At 35.8% G+C, this 24,090-nt stretch overlaps 1 protein-coding gene across 6 annotated transcripts in view; it reads right to left on the bottom strand.

Annotated features, from left to right (window-relative positions):
- Positions 1-5,961: 5,961 nt before the first annotated feature.
- LOC128862513 (protein giant-lens) overlaps positions 5,962-24,090 on the bottom strand; it is a 57,205-nt gene continuing 39,076 nt past the window's right edge. For all 6 annotated transcript variants that reach the window (XM_054101180.1, XM_054101181.1, XM_054101177.1 and 3 more), the window contains 3 exons: positions 10,822-11,468; positions 10,580-10,751; positions 5,962-9,179 (listed from right to left, as the gene is read on the bottom strand). In XM_054101180.1, the coding sequence (XP_053957155.1) occupies positions 8,967-9,179; positions 10,580-10,751; positions 10,822-11,468 (1,032 nt within the window). In that variant the 3' untranslated portion in view covers positions 5,962-8,966. The remainder of the gene's footprint in view (positions 9,180-10,579; positions 10,752-10,821; positions 11,469-24,090) is intronic.

Consider the following 24,090-nt stretch of genomic DNA (forward strand, 5'->3'; position numbering starts at 1 on the left):
ATTGTAGACATTAACTTTTTCAGTTTCGATCCGATTTCTTACAAGTTTAGGGTCTGGTTCGGTCGTTATAATGTTGGAACGACCTTTCGTGGCTTATTCGACTTTTCATGTAAACACATCGTCTGCACATTTCGAATTAAATTGGAATTCATATGAAAATGGTACAGTTGTCCAGCGTTTCACTGATCAAATGATGGGATCTGGAAAAATTAAAAACATTTAAACTGAGTTTTTCATGAAATAAATAGCTTTTAGCGGCTCTATTTATTTTCGGTCCATCTGGGCATGCTCCTCTCTGCACAGTCCTGCTGCTTCAAATGATTCAATAATTCTATAAGTACCTGTGAGTCTACTTGTCGTATTGTAGCTTTATTTTTATTTATTATTGATTGGCTGTTTGTGCACTGCGACCTGAAGAGTTCTATTGTGCAGCCATGTAGCCTACTCAAACAGTTTTAGGCTGTTAATAAGTCCAAAAACTGTTGTAGGCTTAATTTCTACCAGGAGGTTTGGATATACATCCCCATTTCCCAGGTAATTTAGTCTGCATCGTGCCACTGCTGGGCAGCCGCATAGAATATGTTCTGCTGTTTCCTGTGTCTCTTTGCAGATTCTATAGGAATCGTTTTCTATCACACCTACTTATCTTCTTCACCTATCTTCTTCTACCGCACCGTTCTGGATCTATAAGTCTCTGCGACTGCCGCATGCCCGATTGGGCTCTCCAATAGCCGATTAGGCCTCATTGTTCCTACACATTTAGAAAGGCACTTTTGAAGCTGTTATTTACCCCGCAGAAAGGTTTAGGGCCTATGAAGGGAGTGTTTGCCCCCCTTTGTCGCTAAAGTGTCCGCAATTTCATTCCCTTCGTGCCCCTCGTGTTCCGGAACCCACATTAAGGTAACAGAGTTTCTTGATGCTAGAATGTTGAGGATTTTAAAACATTCCCAGACTAACCTTGAGTGGAATGAGAAGCTATCCAGCGATCTTAGAGCTGCTTGACTGTCAGAGAGAATGTTAATATTGACATCGCGCGTGTGTCTCCATAAACATTATCTGGCACACAGCTCTAAGGCGTGGACCTCCGCCTGGAAAATAGAAGTGGTTTTTCCCATTGCAATTGCTTTTTTGAAATGTGTTCCGACAATTCTAGCCCCGGCACTACCGTCCTCCATTTTGGACCCATCAGTAAACCACACCTGTGCGCCCTGTCTTAAGGATAAATTGTAGCTTTAAGACGTCCTCCTAGATAATGAGGTTCCATCTACCCTGAACTTGACTTCTGTGAAATCTTCAGCTGTATGTTTTGATAATGTTTTTCTGAAATAACTTGAACTGCATATTTGTTTGTTCATAGCCATATCCACTTTTTCACTAGATTTTTAAGAAAATATTAAAAAATTTAAGTATCTCACTCGATTTCATTAAATAAAATCTTTCGAAGAATACTGGAAGAAAGCATTAGACACAAAATCGTTTACAAACAACGGTATTTTCGTCGCTTACTATGATAAACTTTGACGAGTCCAATAGGTTTTGTCTCTTTGTTTGGTTTAAATTTGTAAAAAACATGTTTGATAATAATTCAAATCAGGAAAGAAATGTGCACAATTTGTTTTTGCCCGCTTCGAAATTTCTGTTGATAGTCTGGTATGTGCAAATAATTTATTGATTTTTCTTTTTATTTTTTCAGGTATGTATCAGATGTCCACAAAATAAAACTTAAATATCTTCAACGTTTTCTCAAAACTTTTCGAACTGATACTTTAAAAAAATACATAACTTTATTTACCTTAGCGTAGAGATCTGGACCTGTTGATACAGATTCTGACAAACTATTGATCGTGTTTTTATAGCGTAGATAAATTACCGCAAAAGCAAATAATATTAATGAATACAAGCTATTACAAATTTTTAATAGGATATATGTATTAATAGCAAATATATTTTCCGTCTCAATTAAGTGCCACCACTTTCTTCTGGTACAGACCTGGTATCGTTTTTTGCTATAGCATAGACATACACCGTTGATCGCGTTGCAGCAAACGATACGATCGAATTTTTTTATTGCATACTGCTAGGCACTTAAAGAATCACTCGAGTTTGGCAGAGACGCATTTAACTATTCGATTTCGAAAAATAACTTAAATAGTTGAAAAAATGTAATTAATGTCGAAGTTTTAGGTGACAAATTAGGGGATATGCCCAACTTCGTAAGTGCTTGAAGATTTTTGTTTTATCAGTGTACGCACGTTAATGGCAGAAGAAACGTTTGCTAAAATAACTGAGGTAAACTGAGCAAGAAAAACTTCGAAACTGCGAGCAATTCGAAAAAAAACGATTCGATCATAATTATGCCTTATTCAAAGTGTGCGTCAGCGCTCTTTCTTCGTACTAATTTAAATAAAAAAAAGAAAATAAGCTTGGTAAATACTTAATATATTTTACATATTGCTTAATGAACGTTCAACGCTATGGAATAAGTCCATCTTACAAATTTCAAGAGCTGAAACACTCTGGGCAAATGAGTGCGTTTTTTACTATCACTTAGTTCGGTGTACTGACATCTTGTTTGAACTTCTGTTATACCCAAAGGCTCAATGGACCTGTTTTGGAGCCAGAGCGTGTATGGATGATTGATTACCTAAAAAAAAAAATAGCGATATGAAAAATGTATCACTGTAAAACTCACTAAAACTCTCGGCGGCCGCCGTAGCCGAATGGATTGGTGCGTGACTACCATTCGGAATTCACAGAGAGAACATCGATTCAAATCTCGGTGAAACACCAAAAATTAAAAAAAAAAAAACATTTTTCTAATAGCGGTCGCCCCTCGGCAGTCAATGGCAAACCTCCGAGTGTATTTCTGCAATGAAAAAGCTCCTCATAAAAATATCTGCCGTTCGGAGTCGGCTTGAAACTGTAGGCCCCTCCATGTGTGGAACAACATCAAAACGCATACCACAAATAGAAGGAGGAGCTTGGCCAAACACCCAATAAGGGTGTACGCGCCAATTATATATATAATATATATATATAACTCTCATCTCTCATTTTAAAATGAGCTGAATAGACTCCACACACTTACTTCCCAGCCTGTTTAAAATCGGTTATTTAAGGTTGTAGGCGCATTGAATGATTGTGAAATGCAATGTTTGTGTCACTGCCCTCGCCAGAACTTTCAGCGTTAACATGAAAAGTGAAAGAGGGTGAGTTTACTCCGTATTTGCGTATTAGCCTTGACTTCCTTTCAACAGCATTCCACATGCTTGCCAAAGTCGTAGGCACCAGCTAGCCATACGACCCTGAATCTTTCTTCATCTTCATGAATAAAACAACGAAAGGGCCAACCAATCCCTTTTTTTGACAACTACTGGACCAGGTAGTATGTAGATAAATACTAAAGGACATTTATCGGGAGACACTTACCACCTTCTTAAACTCCCGACCTCTGATAGCGTCATCGGCATCTAGAATCGACCCCGACACACCCAATATACAAGGTGAAATCCAAAATAAACAAGACTGAGCTAAAATAAAAACGACAGGAGCTTTGTTCTAATAACTTCGAGTTTATTTCATCCAAATAGTCCCCTCTAGCATCGATACACTGTTTTGAGTGATCGAAAAGCTTTTCGAAAGAGTGCTTCAGGCCATTGACTGGAATGTCCTTTAGGATGTCGATGGATGGATGCCCTCTACGGACGCAAAACGTTTTCCTTTCATAGCCAAATGCAATTTTCCAAATAGGCAGAAGTCACAGGGAGCCATATAAGGCAAATACGGTGAGTGATTGATGGTTGAAATGCGATTTCTAGTCAAAAATGAGATGAGATGGTGCATTATCATGCAATAAGCGCCAGCTTCCTCCTTCGCGGTATTCAGGGCGAATTTGACCAATGCGATGCACCAAACGCTTCAAAATACCAAGGTAGAATATTGCATTGATGTTTTGGTCCATTAGCACGAGCTCGTTGTGGACAATTCCCTTGGGAGAGCAAATGAGCATCGATTTGATTTTCGACTTCTCCAAACGCGATTTTTGGGGTGGTGTCTCGACTGGGGCCTTCCATTCGGAACTTTGGCGCTTAGTTTCAGGTTCATGTTGGAAACACGTTTCATCATCACTTGCCACGTTGTAAAGATAGTTCTCGTCTTTCAAATGTTGAATTCTAATCAATTTTTGGTCCTCAGTTAACTTGTACGGGATGAAAGGTACACAGACCTTTCGTAAGCCCAAAAAATCAATTAAAATCGATAAATCGATGTTTTGGAGATATTCAACTCTGATTTCATGAATTTACACGATGATTTCGGTTAATTTCTGATAAATTTACGAACTATTTCGATGGAGTTTTCGGTGGTTACTAATTTTGTTCATTGTCATTTGTGTCCTCACAAACAACTCTGAAACGTATAAACCACTCATGAACTCTAGCACGAGTTAGGCGATCATCGCCATAAAGTTTTTTCATCAATTCAAATGTTTCGGTAAACGTTTTACCGATTCTAAAACAAAATTTGATATTAGCTCTTTGTTTGAAACTCATTTTTGTACCTATGACACAAACATACTGCCCCTTTAGACGCAATAATTTCGCTTTTACTGAACCGAACGTCACCAAGCTTTCACTGGAAGTCAGCTATGGATGTAACTTCCAACGCACTGACTCATTAAAAAGATGGCGCCATGAAAAATATTTTTTTGTCGCCAATCTTGTTTATTTTGGACTTCACCTTACCGAAGACGACCGGTAACTATATCCCACTGACAGGGTTTTGTAAGCTGTTACAACAATAACAATAACAACAACAACCAACCAAGCAATGCCCATTGTGCACTGCCTACCTCTGCCGTTCAACGAATGGATTTATTGAATGGTCGATACCACCTGGACAGTATATTTCTCTAACACTCCGAAGGTGCGCCCATGGCTGTTCTTCATGTTATTTCTTACCTTCCGCGATACTCTACTTTAAATGCATTGCAAATTGCTACACCAAATATTGTCCTTATAAGAACTAATTGTTCTTAAATAATTTTTATTCTTCGATGCATTTTTCTTTTATTTAGATTTATTTAATATAATAATAAAATGTATAAGTTAATCATCATGGGGTATATATTTATAAAAAGTATTTAAAATAATTATATAAATAGGTTTTTATACAAAAACAAAAATAGAATGTACACATACTTGTAGTACATATAAGGGCATTTTAAAGGAAACTCAATCACACCATAACTTAAAGTGAAGCCTAAAATTATGCTAAATTTAGCTACTAGGTTATCTTTATGTGTATTTCTGTATGCAAAATATAATATTTAAATATTTTAAATTTTACAAATTATAATATTTTCGATTTGACAAAAAACATAATTTTTTCCCCCAAATCACTAACTAATTTTGGTGTCAATTGGTGTATTTGTGTGCATGTGAGTATGTTTGTATAGTTTGAGCCATTTAAGCCCTGCGGAAGCAGTTTGCGGCTGTGTCAGCGCAGTTCATTCGATTGCTTTTTTAAATATGTACCTACATGTGTATGTGTGTGTTTTTTGATTGATAATAATTTACATTTACAAATAGTTGTATGTTTAATAAAAACTAATCAAATAAATTATTATGTGCTAAAGTAAATTTATGTAGTAAATTTTGTAGGCTCGTTAGGTATATTTATTTAATAATAATGATTTTTTGTTTTTGTTTTTTTTTTGATAGCGGAGTGGACAATTTAATGTATCTCGTAATTGCACAGTTCTTTTGCTGTTTTATTTATTTTGTTTTTTATACTCATTAGTGTTTTTTTTATTAAATTTGTTGTTGTTTTTCTTTTTCAAATTTAAATTTTTGTTTTTTACAATTCATGCCCAAATAAGAATAAAATAGTTTAGTTGTTGGTTTTTTTATGTTGTTCTTTGTTTTTAAAAGCACACATGTAGAGTTTGCTCTTTGTAAAATAACATTGCTTGCTAAAATTAGAAAAAAAGATTACAATTTTACTTTGACAATCTTTATTTCTGTTTCTATTTTGGTATTTTTAAGGTTTTTTTGTTCTTGTTCGTAAATAAAAAATACTTTTTGTCTTTTTGCTTTGTATATTTTTTATCAGTAACAACTTTGCATTTACTTGTTTTTCATCATGTAATGAAATTTTTAATTTTATTGCTGATTTCTCAGTAAAAGTAACTAACAATTTTTACCATTTTTGTATAAAAAATCTATTTTGCTTCTTTGCTTATCGATGTGTGAAATGCAAATATTATATAAAAAAAAAATTTCAATCAACATTTATTTGTTTATGTATTTTTTATTGTGCTGCATCTTTTGATTCATAATAATTACCAATTTGCGTGTTGTTGATGAGTGGTGCAATTTTATTAAAGCAAAAAAAAGAAAATGAATGAACTATATTGATGTTTTATCATTTTATGAACTAAATTTAATTTAGTAAATTTTTTGTTTTGTTTTTAATGGTTTTTAGCACACGAGTTTGAAGATGAGAAGCACAGAGTAAATAAATTAAGCTGTAATCTAAAAAAAAAATATTTTTTTAATAAAATTTTAAATTACGTGCTTTGGGCAATTTTGTAAAAAAAATATTTTTTTAATAAAATCTAAAATTACGTGCTTTGGGCAATTTTCTAAAAACAGGAAAACAGAATAGTTTTCATTTCTGTTTTGCCACCAATATTGTTGTATTCTGAACCTGTTTAGTCAAAAGCATGTGCTGGGTTACTTGTTATATTACCAGAAACTATATAAAAATGTTTTTTTGCTCGTTGCTATTTTTATTAAATCCTTTTTATCAATAACAGCTAAACTTTGCTTTTTGAGTTTTTTTTTCCATAAAAATTAAGTCTGCTTTTTTATTTCACTTTAATGTAATATAGTTCTAATATATATTGATTTTCATTTCAAAATAAAATTTTTTCAGCTTTAATTTCTCCAAACAAAATTAAATTTTGTATTGTATTTTTTTTTTTATTCATAAAAATATTCAATTTGTTGGTCCTACTTTACGGTATTTGATACTTTGCGCAATTTTGGAAGCAAAAAAACTATTTCTTACTTCTTTGAAATTGTTCTGTCGGAAAATTATTGTATGTATCTGTTTAGTCAGAAACATATGCTGGGTTGTTTGTTATATTACCAAAAACTATATAAACATTTTGCTTGCTTATTTTTATTAAATTCTTTTTATTAATAACAATAAAAATTTGGTTTATGAGTCGTTTTTTTGCTCATTAAAAATTATGCCGGTTTTTTTATTTCCCTTCAGTGTAGTTCTAATATTTTTTTTATTTTCTTTAAAACTGTAAACAAAACTATTTCTGCTGTTTTATGATTTTACTTTAGTGCAGTTCTAATATTTTTTTTATTTTCTTTAGAAATATTACCAAAACTATTTCTGCTGTTTTACTTCACTTTGGTGTTCGCAATATTTCTTTCGCTTTCTGGACTTTTTTACTAAAAATTACTGCTGCTATATTATTTCACTTTAATATATGATAGTTCTTCATATATGGTATCTGTCGCTATTTGTATCATTTTTTTTGCTCAGAACTATTTCTGCTCTTTTATTTCACTTTACACTAAAGTAATAATTTTTCATCTCCCTAGACTTTTTTACTTGAAATTACTTCTGCTGTATTATTTCACTTTAGTGTAGTTCTTCATAAAAGGTATCTTGGTATCTTTCACTACTTGCCCTGTTTTGCTCGAAATTATTTCTCTACTTTTACTACACTTTAGTGCAGTTCGAAATATTCCTCTCGCTTCTCATGGCGCCATTGAAATTAGGGTACAAAGGACCATAAGGTCGAAGTGTAAACCTCATTAAGTATCTACTTGAAATTACTTCTGCTATAATATTTCACTTTAGTGTAATTCTTCACATATCTCTCGGCGCTTGCCCTTTTTTGCTCAAAACTATTTCTGCTCCTTTAAATCAGTTTAGTGTAATTCTTAATATTTTTTTCTACGCTTAGACTTCTTTATAACTGCTTTCAGGTACAATTCAGTTTGTCTTTATATGTTGATTTTATAGATTGGTTGCTTAATGTGTTACTGCGTACCTGATTTTCATAACTTATTTAATTAAGACTGCACCTAATAATTGGCACTCTTGGATTATGCTCCAGCTACAAGTAGAGCAACTGGAATAAATATTCTTATATATTGTGTAATATTTTTGTTTTATTTGTATAAAAATATGTTTTCTTTAGCCTTCTATTTGTCGTTTTTTCTTTTTTTTATTTTTTTTTTTTAATTTTATGCTTAATAAAAGTAGAAATATTTACAATTTACAATAGTCCACCTTCGTCATTATCATTATCATACACACTGCACTAGGCCTAGACAATATTTAGTACACTCTATTAAGTTGCTGGTATGTATCTACCCTATAGAGACCCGCCATTAATATTTCAGCAGACTGCTGCCCTTACATTACCAATAAAATAACTTATTTTAATAAAATATAAATACATATTTATATTTGCATGTAAAGATTAGTTACAGTATATCCTAGTCATGTTAAGCAAACAACAAAAACATTATTTTCGTATGTCTAATTTTCATTTACTTAGTCCGTTACATAAAGTTATTAAAAAGACGAGACTCAATTGGCTCAGTCAACTATGTATTTTTTTTTTGTTTTTTTACATGTCTCCTTTTTGACTAAATTTCTTGTAGCTGCTGTCAACGCGCTAACTTCGTTTAATAATTTTTTTTTTAATTTATTTTTTAGTTTTTTTTTTATCAGCTATGTTTCTTTTGTACCCGTTCCACTGTTGCTTCCACCAAAACATCCACATTTAGCTGTAGTTGGAATGTGGTCAACTGCCCAGTTTTTCGCCTACCCTGCTGCAGCGGCCTTGCCTGTTTTTGCTTTTCCTTTTTGTGCTTTTTAAATTTTCTATTTCTTTGATGGCGTCTTTGTCCCGTTATGTGCGGCTCAGACCATCAATCGTTGGCCATGCAATAGCCTGAATAGGTTTGTATATTATCCTCCAAGAAGCTCTCGCCAGGGATGACACCCGATTGGGTGTGATGGCTGGGGCAGAGATGTCCTTTCGGGCATTGACAAAGCGCATTGATGTTGACTTCGTCGAGAAATTCTTGTCGTTTACGTACAGTAAATAGCTTACAGGGCTGTTTGCGTTGACATCGAATGCGCTGAAAGAGATGAATTTACTTTAAAATAATCTGATGTTTACTAAGTAATATCATATAAAATAAGGTAAAAAAAAAAATTAATTTTGCTAGCTATCTTGAGCAAGAATCTGTTGCATCTGAATTTCAAAGCTTCTGGTCTGGTAAAAAAGCTACTGTTAAGTAGAGGGAACCAAACCGTAGCATTTTCCGTTGAATCTTTATAGCGTTAGTAAGATCTGTTACTGAGTTATTAAACAATTTAACTATTATTAAAGATGCAAATAAATTTATAAACAAGTTTAGCTTTCTCCTGAGTCGTTACGATCGTAGCGATTTTATATAGGCCTTTTGGTTTTTGCTACCTCAAAATTTAATGGCATGATTAGATGTTATGTAATCGAAGTATATGAATAATTAGACTATCTCTTTGGCTTTGCAAAGCGACGCTGATGAAAGCATTGTGGATTGAAGCGAATTCTTCCTCAGATAATTTGAAAAGAATGCCGTATACCAAGCAAACACTTTGAAATTTCCTACATACAAAACGACAAATTATAGGTCTTTTGAGTAAATCACATCTGCTGAATTATCAAACAGTATTCGCAAAACAGAGGAAAAAAGAGAAATGATGCTCAATACTCATTAGGGGAAGGTCCCACATCCGCGTTACATTGTTTTTATGAAATTCCGCAAAGGGAAGGTAACTATAAGAAATGAACTGAAAATGAACTAAATGATATGTAACAAGCCGTAATCAAGTGAAACGAAACAAAAAGCACCGATATAATTTTCTGCGGACACAAACAATAAGCAAATTAAACGAATTGTTTCATAGTTTCGAGAATGCTTTACACCTACAATACTTTTATCTATCCGAAGTACTTGTGTTTGAGTTTCTAATAATTTGTTATAACAAAAATTCTTTAGAGAAAAACCTGCGTACCGAGGACCTCATAGGTAAAATGAAATGGTAACAGGTAAAAGCGGACGGCATAGCCGAATGGTTTCATGCGTGACTATTCTTCGAAAGTATAGAGGTTCGAAACCCCGCGCACGAAACACCAATTCATAGAAAAAGTTGTTTCTAATAGCGGTCGCTGCTAGGCAGTGGCAAATCTCCGAGTGTATTTCTGCTATGAAAAAACCATTTCTCCTCAATTCATTAAAAATAGGAGGGCGAAGAGCCCGGCCAATTATACTTATATATATACATATATCAATATGTATTTATGTTATGTATAAGTTATGATAAATAAATTGAAATTAGAAAAAATAAATTTAAACGGAAGGAGGTAAAATATTTTCTGATGTAAAGTGAAACCAATTAAAATGGAGCTAAATTAAATGAAATTAATATAATATAATTTAATTTACATAAAATAAAGTGACATGCAATTTGATGAATAAATATTCATACTCACTGTTATGGGTGAACAAGCAAAGAGGTAGGTGTACCCGCTCGCGCCATCTATAGCGGGCTCTCGTTTTGTCAGATACGTCACCGAATTCTTGGGGCAACGGCAATGAACTATTTGCTCGGTCACATTTAGCTCAGCTGAAGTGGTAAGCGTCCATGTATAGTCGCGAAAATGTCTACAAAATAAACAAAGAAAAAAATATAACAACACTATTCAACCTCGAAGAATTTCACTCGCATACTCACTTGCACACAGGCAACTTGTGCACCGGCTGGCACATTTTATAGTGACGCGTCTTATCGACAATCGTATGACCATCATCCACATGCAATCCGCTCGGACAGCCGCCAATGAAGGTGATCATGGACTCCTTAGCATGATGCCCATTATGACCGGAGTGCCGCATATGAGCCGTAGTCGGCTCCACCGAGTAATAATTGCGATGCGATGGTGTATGTGGAAATTCATTATCGCTAAGCTCACTGAGCTCTTCGTCTTCCTGCGAATTGGGTAAGGCGTCATTGGCCTCACTATGCGATGAGGATGCCGCATAGTCAGTTGGTTGCAAGTGTAAATCCTCTTCGTAGACAGCTCCCAAACGTTGCATCAACTTCTTCAAATGTAGCTGTTCGAATTTCTTATCATTGAAGTCGCCTGCTAGCAGTCGCTTGTGTTGCAACATACGCTCTCTTTCATAGTAGCTACGGTATTTGTCGTGTGTGACTTCACCCGAGGAGACGCTGCTGTGTTGGGGATGATGGTGTAGTATAACATGTGGCTGGCGATTCAATTCCGGACAGCGACACTGTCGCTCGATCCAAGGTGTGTCATACAAATCGACTTTCGAGCAAACAGCATTCGGTGCACAAATCGGTAAATCGTCCTCAGAATTCTGTTATGAAAAGAGCAAATAAGAGTGAAGATAAAATAAGAGCTGGTTTCAAAGTGTACAGACTTGACGGTTAAATGGATATATTATTTGCATTTCAGATTTATTTGTGTGCAATAGTGTATTATTAATAGAATGCAGCTATAATACGAGGGCTGTTGAAAGCTATTTATATTTAAACGAGTCAATCCTACACTAACCATTTGCCCTCATATTTTATATAATTTCCTGTACACACTGCTGTCATAAGTTTTAAATATAGCTTAGAAAATGCCTCTTTTGGCTATCTAAAGTGATTTCCCATTTCAAAATAAATGTTGCACTCATTAAAAATGCCAAGTATGCATCTACATATAAGTCCCACGTAAAATTATGAATTAAACAAAAAAGTATTCGGTTACGTAAATGCAAATTATTTCACAGCTTTTTTTCTAAAATAAACTACACAAGATTTACATATACATATACACGTACTGATGTATACACTTAGAGGAAAACGATTTTAATGCGATCCACTAACACAAAAATCATTGTAAGGCTTAAAATGAGGCATTCGTTTTTAGATAAGCAGAAGCGTTGGTCTAGCGCCATATGGCTTCTCTTTACTATTATTTTTAGTCCAATTTTAATTTACTAAAGTCATTAGCAACAACCACTCTCACTAGCAAGAAATTATAAGCAGTTCAGAAATTTTTAAGTCCAGCGCCCTTCTTTGGACTATCATAGAGCGCCGTTAGTAGAAACTATTGCAGGTATATGTATTAGGTGTTTTTAAGAGCTTCAGAACTCAAACCAGAAATATTGATGGAATGAGTTTTTATTTGTATAAAGAAAGTACTCGTATTTGAAACAAAAAAAAATTGAAACTTATAACTTATTTACAAATGTATCCTATGCGTGATAAATCTTCGTTGAAAAAGGAATGTCAGGCCAGCATATTTGCAATAAGAAAAATAGAAAAAATGTAAGGAGAAAGGGAAATAGTACTAGTGCGCGCACACCATTTTAATCAGACGATTTCGTTTCGCAGGTATTAGCAAAGGTACCTAAAATACACCTTAACCCTACCCGACTATATGCCAAAGTACAGTTTGTAGTATTAAAGCCCGTGACAAATTTAGTCGAAGATCAGAAGAGTAGAAACTTACAGAACACATAAAGCTTCACAGTGAAGTTCTATCCAGGTTTTCTTGAATTGTTGTACCTACAAGCATGCGATCTTAATGGAATCTCACAAACAAAAACATATCTTGATCAGTGCAAAGTTTCAACAAAATGAATGTTTGTTAGAGCCGATAAATTCCGTTCGCAGTGATCAAATGGTTTGTTTTTTCCTATAAGATTATTCTAATTTTATCTCTACCAAATTACCCCAGCTTTCACAGCTATTTCAGCATCATTTTATCTCCAAAAGCGGTTTCAGTTACAGTATTCGATTTAAAAGTAGTAGGTTGTTAACCAAGAATGTCTATACATCTTTGGTGTAGTTGATGGGACACGATATTTGTTTTTAAGCCGCTATTTGTTTTGCAATCACCCACTATAGGTCAGACGTTTCTGGTATTCCAGTTTTTGGTCCAGTTTATTTTCCACCTACCCTGCATATCTGCCCAGAATTCCACTATCCGCCACCCGAGGGGGAACTCCACACGGTACTAGGCGTCTACCAGACAGCTCTATAGCAACCAATTATTAATTGTTATCTCCAAAGAAGACCTCTTCAAGCGCATGGTTACGAAATAGAATAGGTAGTAAGAATAACTCTCCTATACTCACATATATGTATGTGTCCTAAAACTCTACAATTGCTAAGTTTGAGTAGTTGTCAAAGTTACGTCCAGTTCATTCAATCTGGTTTGCCATTTTATCATGTATCTTTTCACGTGTGGAAGTCATTCAAAAATATTATAGAAATTCGTCCCAGTTGTGTATAACTAACATCGGACCTTATGTCTTCTGAAATAAGAAAATACACCGCTATTGTCAGCTTTCATGGATGTAGAGTGAGGTTAACCGGCTTTCTTTCGCCAGATCCCAAACAAATCGACAAATATGTGCTGTGGTTGAAGTTGTGAAGGAGAGATTTGACAACTGGGTTATATAAAGACGAGCGTCGATTTGCCTCTTGATTCCTTAGTCTACGCTAACAAACCTTTTTGAAGGAACGCCAGGCTAACAGAAAAAAATCGACTTACCGCTTGAAGCACTGTCAGAGAAACAGGGGCGGTAATTTGAAAGATTACGCTATTCCATACTGTACATTTCTTCAAAGTAAAGTTAGAGTGAATTTAATATTTTACTCTGTTGTTGTTGTATTTGAAACTCTTTTTCTGTTGTTCCTATCTGGTCACCCTAAACAATAACTAACACACTAAGAAAAATTGATAAGTTTAATTTTGTTTCATTTTTGTTTGCTTGTCTGTTTTTAATTAAATTTGTTTTTTTTTTTAATAATAATATATTTTAGCCAACCTTTGTTTTATCAAATTGGTTTTTTTTTGTTTTTATTTAATTTTATTTATGCTTGTCTGTTTTTTTTATATTTATTTTCTTTGATTTTTTTATTTTTATTTAATTGTTGGCCGATATTTTTATGAACGCTGACGAGCCCACATTGTTTACTTTATGGCTGAGATCATTGAAAATATGTTTATGTATACATTTATAGCACACATTTTGTGAATCATAACAACAACGTTAGTGATCTGAGCAATTGCCTCACTGCGCACAGAGACGGCGAATGTTGAAGCCAGCCATACAGCCCGCGGCAAATGAAACCCTATCAATACCTTTAGCAGTTTTGGCTACTTTTATTTTTTGTTTTGAACCTTCATTATTTTGTACTAAAATATGGCTTATTGCCTAACAAAAACTGCATAAATTCAAGTTTCAAAACGTATACAAAATTTTAGAAAAATCCGCCAAATTTATCGCAATTCCAATTTTTATTATAATTTCTAGAAAGACTTTTGCTATGTAGTTTTATGGCTTATCAAATTTTAGTATAAAGTAGTAATTTATATATAAATTTTAGTAGAATAGTAGTATAAAGTGCAACTTTGAAGTTACTAAAATACCCGCTACTTTGCAAATTAGAATTTGAGCACATTGCCAGGCAAATCATACATATCGCTCACTCGCTGTAAGAGAGTTGTAATCTTTAATCATTCAAACGATTTCATTTTCAACTCGTCGTGTGCACATATGTGCCACATACATAAGTACATACATACACTGGTATTTCATTCATATAAATATCCGTTCATTCATTCATAGATTCAATTGGCGCAAACACATTCTTGTATTTCTCTCTCTCTCATGCGCTGTGGCACCGTATTCAGTCATACAGCAATCAGCGCGCATCCACAACCATTTAAGTCCGTCCACGTTAGTTCCACTTGCCGCTACTCGTCAACACTATCCAGCATTGCAATGATCTGTGATGCTTGGCATTTGTTTCTTTATTATTTTGTATGTTGGTGAGTTGTTGCTGATATTTTCTTACAGCTTGTGTTGGCTTGCCCATTTTATGCTTTGAGTTGCTTTTCCGTTTTACAGCCTTTTTCATTGATGCTTTTTTTATGATATTTATTTTATATTGTTGTCGTAATTGTCATTTGTTAAACGAGAAAATGATTTTGTAGTTTTTTTTTTCTCTCTCTCTGAAACCGGAACCAAATCTTAGCGGCTCTTAAACACCAGCGCTTCTTCCGTTCTTTCAAAAGTTATCTGTGTTTTTTTTTTTAATAATTTCGTTTTAACTTGTTTTGTGGGTTTTGCTTAATTTATACGGTTGTTATTGTAGGGTTTTTGGTCATTACTTTGCTTGTTAGTTTGCTGCAACGGAAATGGTTTGTCTCGTCTAAGAGTGTCAATCGATTATGGGCGAATAGTTGGTATAGACAGGTGCGGTCCAAATACGCGCATCTTCATGAAAATATAACAAAATGAACGAAGCTAAACTTCTTTTTATATTTTATGGTTTTACTAGAAATAAAAAAAATGCCCTTTCTTTATGGAATAGGATTTTATGTTTGCTATGTTTAAATTAGCACATCGTATGACCTCTATTAAGCAAAACTTACAGCTCTATGTATATCTTTATTAGCGCGGGCGGTGAATTCTAACTGGATTATGCGCATGATAGAGATCCTCGTTCATTCCACCAGATTTTGTTTTGTTTTGAAAAAATTTGCCTCTTGATGCGATCACTCCTAACTCCCCATTAAACTGTCGCTCTCTTTAATGCATTATTTTCTCCGGGGGCTTATTTTTGTGTGGGCTTCCCAATCTCCAGACGCGGTTTGTTTCCTCATTATGAAATTTTTGAAATTATAACATTTCTGGATTTCAATATTTTATATCAACTTACGGATACTTACATAGCTTTTAGAGGACCTCTTGAACTGATTGAAAGAAGAGTGGATAAAATGTTTAAGAAATGAGGCTGTATTTGTAAGACTTTTTAGATTTTGTAGTAGGTACATCAACTGGTTGCAAGTTACGAAACTCATAATCATTTATCGTTGATATTATGAAAACTTAAAACTAACAGTTTAAAAAATAATAACTGTAAATTTTCTTACAAGGTGGAACTCCCCATTTATACTCATACTATATACCATACAGGCTGGAAGATTATAATTTTTGGTGTAGTACGTTAATCATACTTGACACTTGTGGACTAGATGGCTGCAGTACACAAACAGGCAAGCAATGGAGCACGTTAAAGTCCGGCACTCAGCATATTTTTGAATTTTTAATTTAAAAAATAGATAAATTATTCAAAAACAAAATTGGATGATTAATTTTGCGCCATTTTATATATGCATAGTTTAAACTAAAATTCAACAACACATGTAGATAATCAGACACATAAATAAATAGGAAGAGTGTAGTTGAAATAAGAGTGGGAGAGGAATGGTAACACATCAATCAGAACCACATTTATTATACGGAATTCAAGTTATCGTGTACAACCCCTATTGAGTTACTCGTACCCATCACAGCCTTGATAGATTCAGGAATTGAACTTCAGAGCTTCACAGCATTAATGCAGAATAGTCTGAATGAAGGCAAGCAGGAATATTTGGGGACAATTTTTGATGAATATTAAGACAAACATTTTTATACTAAATTTTAAGGGTTAACATTTCCGCCGTTATACGTCTGTTTTGTGTGCGTTTTTCTCTGTTCCATTTCAAAAAATATCCACGGTATGTAGAAAAAAAATTAGCTTCCTCGTAGTACTCCTTATTAATAAATGTTATCACAGAATTTCGAATTTTTATACCAATCGAAAAGTGGTTTGATCGTCCCTACATAAATTTAGATGTAAACTTTAAAAATGTTGAATGGTAGATGCTATTCCTTGGCCTCCTTTACCATAAAATGTTGTTAGAACTATTTTGTTGTATTTTATTGTAATGTAATTTTGGTATATGGAAACTAGTAAAATTTGTTGTACTTTAAGTCAGTCAGTCATCACTGAGCCCTGTAAACCAAATATATAAAAAAACAACAACACAAAAAGATGAATGGCAAAAATTTTAAAATTATGTCGTTCAACTCGCTCCTCAAGCTACGCTGAATCTAAGCCAGAATAATTTTCACAATGTCAATTACTTGAAAATGCGAATTGGCAGATCGTAAGTTTGTCATTGCCTGTCGAAGGCGACCGCTAGCTAGTATAAGTCTTTCCTCTCATTTGGTGTTCTATGCCTGTGGTTTTGAACCGGGTCACTACCGAATAATAGTCACGTACAAACTCATTCGGCTACGTCAACCACTTCACATATAATTATATTCATTATTACTACCGAAACAAAAGTTTTATATCTGTGCTGCCAATACAAATGATCTGGATCGTACTTGTGGGAATTTATCTTAATACTGGGTTAGATATCCCAAAAAAAAAAAAACGCCAATTGCTTTGTTTAGAAAGTTCTGAGCGGGAAAGTAATGAAAATAGCCAATGAATTGTTATATTACGGCGAAGGGTTAAGAGTGGTTACCCTTTCTTTGCTTAACCCGCTTTCTTTACCACAAAATGCCTAAGTTGATTTCAAAGATAAGCCTTGTCACATTACAAATTAAAATAACTACCCAGGTAAATGCATTAAAAGATTTCAGCTCAATAAAACAAGATTTGAGTATGCACTTAGGAACATAAAAGTCCATTGCAATTTAAATAATATTTATTAACATTGTTTTTTGCGTTCGTTAATTTGTGTATGCGAATGGCGGTTTGCAATCGAATGGCATTTACGTCACGAGTGTTGTTATAACGAAATCATTTTTACATGACAAATAACCCGTTAACAGATCACTTAATTCGGCCACAGATTTCGTATAAAAGAAAAACAGTGAAGATGGGTTACAAAGTAATTGAAAAAAAAAAAAAAAAAAAAAAAAATCAACACATGTCTGCTGACATCACAAAATCGAAGAATAATTTCAACTCACTCAATCTTAATAACTTCCGGAACGCACTTCCGTTCCACGCACGACCACAATCACTTTTGTATGTATGCATATATAAGGCCATTCACATACATGCATACATATGTATATATGTACACTGGTACGCATCTGGAAGGTATTTATTGAATTTAGTTTACATGGCAGTTAGTTAACCAGCGATTGAAATCTGGCATTGTGTAATGACTATGGCTACAGATTGCTGACCAACATTTTCTACATACGAATTTGTGATTCAACTATGCATACATACATAAGTACTATACTTGTGTGTATGTGCATGTGCTGTGCTTTCGCTGCAAGCGAAAATACTAGTTGTGCACTGGAATACTACCAGTTCACTTTTCAATTTTACCAATTCTTATTCTATCTTTTCTCCATGCTACTAAGTGGTATTTATAACAGGGCGCGGCCCTATGAAATGTCAATTGTCCGGCCATGCATCAGCAAAATGCAAGTTCATACTGGCAAAAAAAAAATCCTAGTCCAAGAAGTTTCGAAAAAACGGCCATTCAATTCGATTCTAATGTTCTGAAATATTGGCTGAAACGTGAAGTCTTCTCAACGATTTTTGCTAACTTTTGGCCGAGCTCCACCTCCTATTCATGGCGTATGCTTTGAGATTGTTCCACAAATTGACGGACCTACACTTTTAAGTCGACTCCGAACAGCAGATTTTTTTTGAGGTGTAGAAATGCACTCGGAGAGAAAAAACGTTTTCTTTATTTTAGTGTTTCACCGAGGTACGAACGTATTATACATTCTCTCTGAATTCAAAATGGTAGTCACGCACTAACCCATTCGTCTACGGCAGCCATGCCAACCAATAAAGAAATAAAATTTATTGCAAAAAAATGTAATGTACATATTGATTTCTGCCTTTATTGGACAGACTTGGATAGAGTATTGTTCAAGTATTCCGAACTTGCTTAAATATCAGATAAAATCATGATGATTCATGCATTGGTGCATCAATAAAAAAGTCTTAAGTTTTCATATTTAAGAAATCAACTAATAACCAGACTATTTGATTATTTTGCTACTGGTATTTACTAGTCAATGACGCACTAGGACGATAATAGTATATAGGTACTACAACAAAAACCACACAACTCAATGTTTTAAACTTTGTGAAACTCTGAGTATGCAGTTTTCTAGCCAATCCAATTCTGGTGTCAAAATGAGCCATGTTAAATGGTTTAAAATTGATTTAATTGTTTACAATTTTTTTTCTAGTTATCTTGTGCATAATTTGTTTTTTGTAATTATACGATTTGAGAGCCAGTTTAAGGTTGTAATTTATTATACTATGTATTATAAAAAAACAATTCATTTATTTGAAGTGTTACACCTGACTAGCCACATATGTTTTCGTTAGATTATTTCTAAAAAAAACAAAACAACAAAATTTTGAGTTTCTTTAAAAGAGCGAACGCAGTGACTAATTGGATGGTGGAGTTTTTAGTTAATGCGGTCGGTGTTTTGGCAATGCAATTGAGAGATCTAGTCTAAATCTAAGCTAGCGTTTAGTTCTTGAACTGAATAAGAAAAATATAATTGGTTATCTAAATACAAGGTGGCGCCAAATTATTCATCCAAATGTGTTTGAATAACTTTTTTATTAATTAACGTCTACTACAGCTGCCATGTAAAGGAGCGCAAATTCGGTGTCGGAATGTCATGCTGCCGCAGAAAGAAAGGATGCCGCCTATAGAGCCACGCTGCGATCGGGCGCAACGCGAGCCATGTGGGATCGCTACAGAGAGCTGAAAAAGGAAGAGAGACGTATTATCCGACAGAAGAAACGAGAGGCCGAAATACGTGAGTGCGAAGAGCTTGAGATGCTGGCCAACAGGAACAACGCCCGAAAATTCTACCAGAAAGTTCGGCGGCTTACAGAAGGTTTTAAGACCGGGGCGTTTTCCTGTAAGAACAAAGACGGCGAACTGGTGACCGACGTACAGAGCAATCTTAAATTATGGAGGGAACACTTCTCGAACCTATTAAACAGTGACAGCTGCGCATGTCACCGAGAAAGTGAAGATCCCGATACCCCAATCGTTGACGACGGAATTGTCGTTCCGCTACCCGATCATGACGAGGTGAGAATAGCGATAACGCGGCTAAAGAACAACAAAGCCGCGGGCGCCGACGGACTGCCGGCTGAGCTATTCAAACATGGCGGCGAGGAGCTGGTAAGGTGCATGCATCAGCTCCTATGCAAAATATGGTCGGATGAAAGCATGCCTGCCGATTGGAATTTAAGTGTGCTCTGCCCAATCCATAAGAAGGGCGATCCTGCAATTTGTGCCAATTACCGCGGGATTAGTCTTCTAAATATCGCCTATAAGGTTCTAGCGAGCGTATTGTGTGAAAGGCTGAAGCCCACCGTCAACCAACTGATTGGACCTTATCAGTGTGGCTTCAGACCTGGAAAGTCTACCATCGACCAAATATTCTCAATACGCCAAATCTTGGAAAAGACCCATGAAAGGAGAATCGACACACACCATCTTTTCGTCGACTTCAAAGCTGCATTCGACAGTACGGAAAGGAGTTACCTGTATGCCGCGATGTCTGAATTTGGTATCCCCGCAAAACTAATACGGCTATGTAAGATGACGTTGCTCAACACCAACAGCGCCGTCAGAATTGGAAAGGACCTCTCCGAGCCGTTTGATACCAAACGAGGTTTCAGACAGGGTGACTCCCTGTCGTGTGACTTCTTTAACCTGATGTTGGAGAGCATCGTACGAGCCGCAGAACTTAATCGCTCAGGCACAATTTTTTATAAGAGCGTACAATTGCTGGCGTATGCCGATGATATTGACATCATCGGCCTTAACAACCGCGCTGTTAGTTCTGCCTTCTCCAAACTGGATAAAGAGGCAAAGCGAATGGGTCTGGTGGTGAACGAGGACAAAACGAAGTACCTCCTGTCTTCAAACAAACAGTCGGCGCACTCGCGTATGGCACCCACGTCACTGTTGACAGTTATAATTTTGAGGTTGTAAAAGACTTCGTCTATTTAGGAACCAGCATTAACACCGATAACAATGTCAGCCTTGAAATCCAACGTAGAATCTCTCTTGCCAACAAGTGCTACTTTGGACTAAGTAGGCAACTGAGCAGTAAAGTCCTCTCTCGACGAACAAAACTAACACTCTACAAGACTCTCATCATGCCCGTCCTAACGTATGGCGCAGAAGCTTGGACGATGACAACATCCGATGAAGCGACGCTTGGAGTGTTCGAGAGAAAGATTCTGCGTAAGATTTTTGGACCTTTGCACGTTGGCAACAGCGAATATCGCAGACGATGGAACGATGAGCTGTATGAGCTGTATGAGCTTTACGACGACATAGACATAGCGCAGCGAATAAAGATCCAGCGGCTACGTTGGCTGGGTCATGTCGTCCGAATGGATACAAACGCTCCGGCTTTGAAAGTATTCGATGCGGTACCAGCTGGTGGTAGCAGAGGAAGAGGGCGGCCTCCTCTGCGTTGGAAAGATCAGGTGGAGAAGGACTTGGCTTCACTTGGTGTGTCCAACTGGCGCCGGTTAGCACGAGAAAGAAACGACTGGCGCGCTTTGTTAAACTCGGCCAAAATCGCGTAAGCGGTTATAGCGCCAATTAAGAAGAAGAAGAAAGAAGAAAATGATTTTGAGTTATGGATATTTTTATTTAGATCTTCAAGCGCTCCATGGATTGCCTGTTTGTATACAACAGCTGTCTAGTTCACAAGTGTCAAATATAACTGACGTACGACGCCATTCGCAAAAATTATAAATCTTTGGATAGGGTGATTAACTTTGCGCCACCGTGTATGTGTTAAACTCGCGTCATTACGGCCTCACATGCACAATCTAAATCTCCTCTTTCGGGTGATATCCGATAGTAACGAGGTTATCTTAGTTCTTAGTCCCTAGCCATAATCGTTGATAGTAACTATCATCCTCTTTTCTCTCTCATTCAGCAAAATGCTGTACTTCAGTTTTATCCTGGGCCATAAATGTTTTATCCTGTACACATTCCTCACCACTCTCTCCATTACTCTTCTATGACTCAAATGCATTAAATCTGTTGCGAGCAGTGCAGCTACTACGATTTAAGTAAAAACACCTGTTGCTGTCAAAGCATTTCTTAACAAAAGCTATCAATAACAATCGCTGACCTGCTGCTGAATATGAACCTTTATGTTTATACCTACGTACATATGTATGCGTGTATAACAATATACAAATTTCCAACAACAGACATAATGCATCACTATAAAAATCTTACAATTGCAGCGTATCTGAATGCACATACATTTTGTAGATGCATATGCACTTGGGTATGTGTATGTGTGTGTGAGTGCCCGCAAAACAAATGTTGCAGAGCAGAACAGCAACAAACAAACTGATGTATAACACAACAGAACAGCTGTGTACCAGGCAACAAACAGAATGAGGCAAATACAAAAACATAATAATAAGAATAAAAAAATAAGACAATATCGAAAACAACGTATAGTCAAAGAAAATCGAAAACGATTGGGATTTGTATATATTATATGTATGTAGGTATGTACGCATCTAGATGGAGGAGTAGGAGTTATAGGAATGCACTTGCACCAACAGCGATGATAATCTTACTGATTGACGCCAGGCGGATGCTACTAATAGACAAAATACTTGTACAAAATATAATATTTCTGCTTTGTTTTAAAATAATTAAAAACATGTTTTAATACGAAATACGATTTTTTGTTAAAAAAATGAAAACTTTCCCACGCTTCTTCGCCAACTGGCATAAGATAATTGAAAGCAGATGATTTACTGCGCATGCCTGGCGCACTTTGCTGCTGCGCCCACATGCCATAATTAATATCTTGGGTACACATTCACGGGTTGGTGCATGTCTACTATTCGGAATTCACAGAGAGGGCGTAGGTTCGAATCTCGGTGAAACACCAAAATTAAGAAAAACATTTTTCTAATAGCGGTCGCCCCTCAGCAGTCAATGGCAATCCTCCGAGTGTGTTTCTGCCATTCAAAGGCTCCTCACAAAAAATATCTGCCGTTCGGAGTCGGCTTGAAACTGTAGGCTCCTCCATTTGTAGAACAACATCAAAACGCACGCCACAAATAGAAGGAGGAGCTCGGCCAAATACCCAAAAAGGGTGTGCGTGCCACTTATGTATATACGTATACATATTATATATGTTTACACATTCGAGCACACACATATTTATAGGAATGTACAAATGTTCATGGGTACTTCACAATTCGAATACACGGATGTTAGAAAACACCTGAGAAATAATTTAAGTGCGATTTTTGGGTAATTTTTCTTTACAATAACGGAATAAAAAAATCGAGTCAAACTGAATTAAGCTGTGGTGGAATTTATTCCGCCATATGTTCAAGTATTTACATGAGGTTGGCCCAAAAACAATTTTTTCTTACCCCCCTTTGTGCTACCCACTAAATTTGTTCTATGGTTTAAAAAACTCGGACACCTATTTTTTGTTATTTTATATTTACCCATGCCGAATAATGCTAGTGTATTTCAGTGTAAAATGCTAAGTGAACGAGACAACGGGGGTGATATTAACATTTGTTCCTATATTCAAGGCGCGATCAAGGCTCTGGCGACGCAATGGTGCAGACCCATACTGGTCAACTCCTGTAAAGAGGAGTTCAGACCTCTTGGGTGTGCGGCTGGCATATCTCTGATCTGGATTCCAGAACATAGGAACATAGAGGGAAATGAAATTGCTGGTGAGCTTGCCAGGAAAGGGTCGGATGAATTCGTCTCACAGGGAAATTGCATAACTTAGTTCTGAGGGAAGCATTTTTCATGTGCTTCTTCGCAACCCTTTGACCCCAATACCATGGACGAATGATTCAGAAAGTCCTGGGAACTCCGGTCATTGGACGATCCGCACACACCAAACAAATCTAGGTTTACCATTTAATCCCCATTGCAGAAGCTGTGGGGACCTTTCAGAGAAGAAGACTCTTGAACACTTTCTCTGTAAATGTCCGAGTAGCTGGACGATTAAGATCTCAGGGTGCTCCTTTTTTCGACAGACTGGAGTAGTGAGTCAACCTAGGTTCCATCAACCTTCATCCGTTAGATCAACAGCTCTAGCTGGT

Source organism: Anastrepha ludens, chromosome 4, assembly GCF_028408465.1.
Source record: "Anastrepha ludens isolate Willacy chromosome 4, idAnaLude1.1, whole genome shotgun sequence".
Lineage (NCBI taxonomy): Eukaryota > Metazoa > Arthropoda > Insecta > Diptera > Tephritidae > Anastrepha > Anastrepha ludens.